The following is a 4,587-nucleotide window of genomic DNA, read 5'->3' as shown; positions in this document are numbered from 1 at the left end:
CAAGTTTGAATGTTCTTTAGATTCCTCTGACTTCTAATTCATCAGTAATGATAAAAACAGAACAAGACAAAAAAGTTTAGAATTTGAAAAATAACATGAAGGGTTTTATGGGAGAGTATGGAGAAAGAAAATCAAGGAAGAAATTTTATAACCAAATTACCAAAATAATATCAGAAATTAAAAATCTATTATTTAGAAGAGCTTGACAAGTGATGAACTTATACATAAAAGTAGAAAAATGTAAGCAATTATGTTGTTTAAAAAAATGAATGGAACAAGAGAACAATGTGTCAAGGAAAATGAGCCACTTTACAACTCAAAACCTACTTTAGTTTTATCTGATATGTGAGTGAAAGAGAAAAGAAATAAGAAATACAAGCAAGAAAAAACCCACTAAGAATGAGAAGGAGAGAATGTAAGGAGGGATCAGAGTAATTAAAGAGAGGGACATGATCAAACACAATATGTGTGTGTGGAAATGTTATATATGAACTCTTAGATTACACAGCTAATAAACCCTAAAAACATGAAGAAAAACCCCTTTAGAATATCCATGGTTGGTTATAAACATCTGACTCTGTTGAAATGGACATGTTTTGTCCAGATAACAATTTAAAACTTAATAATTTATGAGATTTCCCAAAGGATGACAACAAATAAAATAATTTCTGTCATTTACTTTATCTATTCTTAGGGAGGAAAATTATACAATAGTGAGGGTAAGTCACACCCAAAAGATTATAACATTGAGTCTACAGGAAAATGACTACAAAGTAATAAGAATATAAATGATGGAAAGCAAGAAGTCCCAAGACCAGGATAGCCTCATCAGGATACTCAGTTCATGACAGAAGAGCAACTAAGCACTTGAAAATGGTCATATATTCGTCAATGAACATGGCTATGAAAATATGAAAGACTAAGGAAAGAACAGAATGATTTATTTATTTTCAGAACACTCAACCTTTTTCTCCTTACTATTTCAGTAATTTGAAATATAGCAACAATACAAATATTTTAATTCAATAGCATCTCTAGAATTTTTCTGAGTTATTTTTTATAAGGGACACTCATTGACAAACACTTGTGGTCACTTTCCACTTCCTGTCCCGTGCTGACTGCCATAAAATATCACTCAACCCAAAAAGAAAATATGTACATATTGGAATGGACAAGCCAATGATTATTTCTCAAGATATCAAGAAGTGATTCAAATTCTCTGACAAACAGCAAAGAGCTCCAGGGAAGTGATTGGTATAGAAGGATAATGGACCAGGCAGTAATTTAATTGATACAATTTCTATATGATTATTTCGAATGTAAGCTAGCCGGGCGGGATGGAACAAGGGGCCCGAGCTCTCTACAACAAATGATGAAGTCACAAGAGACAGGGACCAACATTAGTTCTATAGGGACTCTCCTTCTGTCCTTCCTAAATTATGACTGTTACTGAGATCAAAATAATAAACTCAGTTCTATTTATATAGATTGAACAAATTTTTATACAGATGTCTATGACATTTTGAATTTCAGAATTTTGAAAACATGAAGTTGATAGTCAACACTGTAGCTATTATTTTGATTCATTCTTTTTTATTACTAGATCCTAAGTACTGAATTCAATTCTCTTCAATTTACAAGTGGTTATTTGCTACTCTGTGGACATAGCCAATATACAAGTAATAACAGCATTTTAGAACCCACAAAATAATGCCAATTCTGGAGAAGTGCCTTTACTCATTACAGGTAAAAATTGTACTCTAGTTTTTATTTGAACTACTTTTTATTATTTTTCTGTTTATATTAATTTTGATAGAATGTAACTTTTTTTTAACTTTTCATCTTAAACCACTACCAGTCTCTTCCATACTTTCCACATGGCATTTTTCATGTCCTTATTCCTAAAAGTATAAATAATAGGATTAAGCAAGGGAGATAACATAGTGTAAAATAATGCTATCATTTTGTCAAAGGAGGAGGACGTGTGAAGCCTTACATATATAAATATACATGGGACAAAGAACAAGACCACTACAGCAATATGGGACCCACAAGTAGACAGAGCTTTCCATCGTCCTTCAGAACTGTGGAATCTCAGAGAGAGCAAAATAAAGCCATAAGAGACAAGCAACAAGAAGAAGACTATGATGCAGATAAATCCACTGTTGGCAACCACCAAAAGGCCAAAGACATGAGTGTCAGTGCAGGCAAGTTCCAGTAATGGGAACAAGTCACACATGTAGTGATCAATGACATTGGGTCCACAGAAGGGCAGCTGCAAAGTGAAGAGAATTTGTACAGTAGAATGTAAAAAACCTCCTGCCCAGGCCAACCCTACCAGAGTACCACAGAGCCTCCAGGTCATAATGGAAGAGTAGTGTAAAGGTTTGCAAATGGCCACATAGCGGTCATAAGCCATGGCTGTCAGAACAATCATCTCAGCCCCACCAAAGAAGTGTTCAGCAAAAAGCTGTATCATGCATCCTTCAAAGGAGATAGTTTTTCTCTCATAGAGAGAATCCACAGTCATTTTGGGTGTCATGGTAGAGGAGAAGCTCGCATCCAGTAAAGAAAGGAAAGTCAGAAAGAAATACATGGGGGAGCCCAGCAGTGTAGGGCTACAGACAATGGTCACCACAATCATCATGTTGCTCCCAATAGTTGCAATGTAAACAAATAAGCATATGATAAATATCAGTTTTTGAATATTTGGATTCTGTGAAAGACCCAGAAAGACAAACTCAGGTACAAAACTCTGGTTTTCCATGGTTTCCATGGAAAAAAATGAATTCTCAATACAGAGCATATAATTTAGCAATGATGATAAACATTTGCTTCATTCCAGTTTACAGTATTGCAGAAACCAATAATTTACTAAGGCCAGTTCTAAAATTTCTTTGAGTGCTTTGATTTCGTTGAGAATGATAAAAGAAAAAACAGAATAATTTTTAGGGTGATAGTTGAAGATCAGTCAGCTTGAGCAGAGATTAATTATCCAATACTTAAAATGTAGAATTCTCTACACATGGGAAAGGAAACAGCTACACGTTGTGAAGAAAAAACTGTACAAGTATAAAATATGTGCTTAGTTCCTATGATTATGATGATATGTTAGAATTCAAAGCATAACAATGTTTCCTATGGTAATTGTCTATTATCAATCTAAGTTATTAAGTAATCCAGTAAATGCTTTACTCACAGAAAGATTTTTCATTCATTTCCATCAGTGCACATAGATGAAAAGATGATGTTTTATACACAAATTACTGAGGTATCAGTCAAGGAGCACATGTTTGTGAATATATTTACATCTTCATACCTCTTTGTTAAAAACAGGTAAACAAAAGAATAGTATTTATTGTAGAAGTTAAAAATAATCCTAGTGAGTAAATTCTACTTGAAGTTAAAAATTATTTCATGATAGATAAAACTAATAAATATACAAAATGTGCATGACTTTCTGTTCTCAGTTCTCAGGTTCATTTCTCCTCAGTGTCTGTACTATGAATTCCAAAACTACTTACAAACTATCTCCAAGTAACAAGAGGATTAAACAAACTTCAAATGATCATGGCATAATCCAACAGTTACTTCTCATCAAGGAAAGCATGCCAATGCATGACTCATGGTCCAGCTAGTGCAACATGGGGCTAAAGCAGGAAAGAGAATGGGGAGAAATGAGTCAGAAAATCAGTTCCTGGCTCTTTCGGACCTACCCAATACAGGATTAACTATTTGTTCTGTAACTTGGAGCAGATTACTTAAGATTCTAAAAATGCTCACAGCCTCACATGACATTTCTGTGTTTGAAATTGATAAGAATGTCTCTCAACTGGTTCTTAAGAGAACAGGTAAACATGATATCATGAACACAAGCATACTATCAAGAGAAAATAGGTGTCAGAAAGCACTATACAGTCAAAAGAATGACATTCTAATGCTCATTCCAGCTATACTGTCACCAACAGTGTTTAAAATTTTACTATAGTCTTCTTATATGTTTAAAAATAAACAAAAAAGAACTTAACCAATCACATTGATGAATACATACATTTTGAAATGAATTAAAATTTTTGAGATTATAATGTAGTTACATTTACATTTATCCCTTACCTTTCCTCCTTCCAAACTCTCCCATATACCTTTCTTTCAAATTCAAATCTTTCTTTTACTTAATTGTTATTATATGCATATTCATAAATGGATAGACATATATTCCTTCGTAAATACACAGACAGATACAATATGTATGTTTCAGTCTTGGTAATATTGCTCAAATATGTTTTCAGGGATGAGAATTTAGTATTGGATAACCAATTTGTGTGTTCTTCCTCTGGGAAGACTATTTCTCCCACTCTCAACATTCTTGAGTTGTCTATAGTCTGTGTGGGATTGGTGCCTTGTGGACATTTTTCTGTCCATTTTGGCACATGTTTATTGGCATCATCATTGTTTAGCTCAAGTTTAAGCAATCATGTTGGGAGAATTTGTTTAAGGAAGTAGATAGTGCTAGAAGACACAATTGGACACAAAATCTCTAAACCTCTGATCTTACAACCTTTCCTTCTGCTTTTCAGAAAGGTTCCC

The 4,587-nt window shown here is 33.7% G+C and overlaps 1 protein-coding gene across 1 annotated transcript; it reads right to left on the bottom strand.

Moving 5' to 3' along the window:
• Nucleotides 1-1,843: 1,843 nt before the first annotated feature.
• Nucleotides 1,844-2,767, bottom strand: LOC130880052 (olfactory receptor 4C15-like). The gene has a single exon (XM_057778878.1). It carries the CDS (start codon nucleotides 2,765-2,767, stop codon nucleotides 1,844-1,846), a length of 924 nt encoding a protein of 307 aa, XP_057634861.1.
• Nucleotides 2,768-4,587: the final 1,820 nt, after the last annotated feature.

This window comes from Chionomys nivalis, chromosome 8, assembly GCF_950005125.1.
Source record: "Chionomys nivalis chromosome 8, mChiNiv1.1, whole genome shotgun sequence".
NCBI classification, from domain to species: Eukaryota; Metazoa; Chordata; class Mammalia; order Rodentia; family Cricetidae; genus Chionomys; species Chionomys nivalis.
The sequence above is the reverse complement of the archived record's forward strand: the minus strand, read 5'-3'. Positions and strand labels throughout refer to the sequence as shown.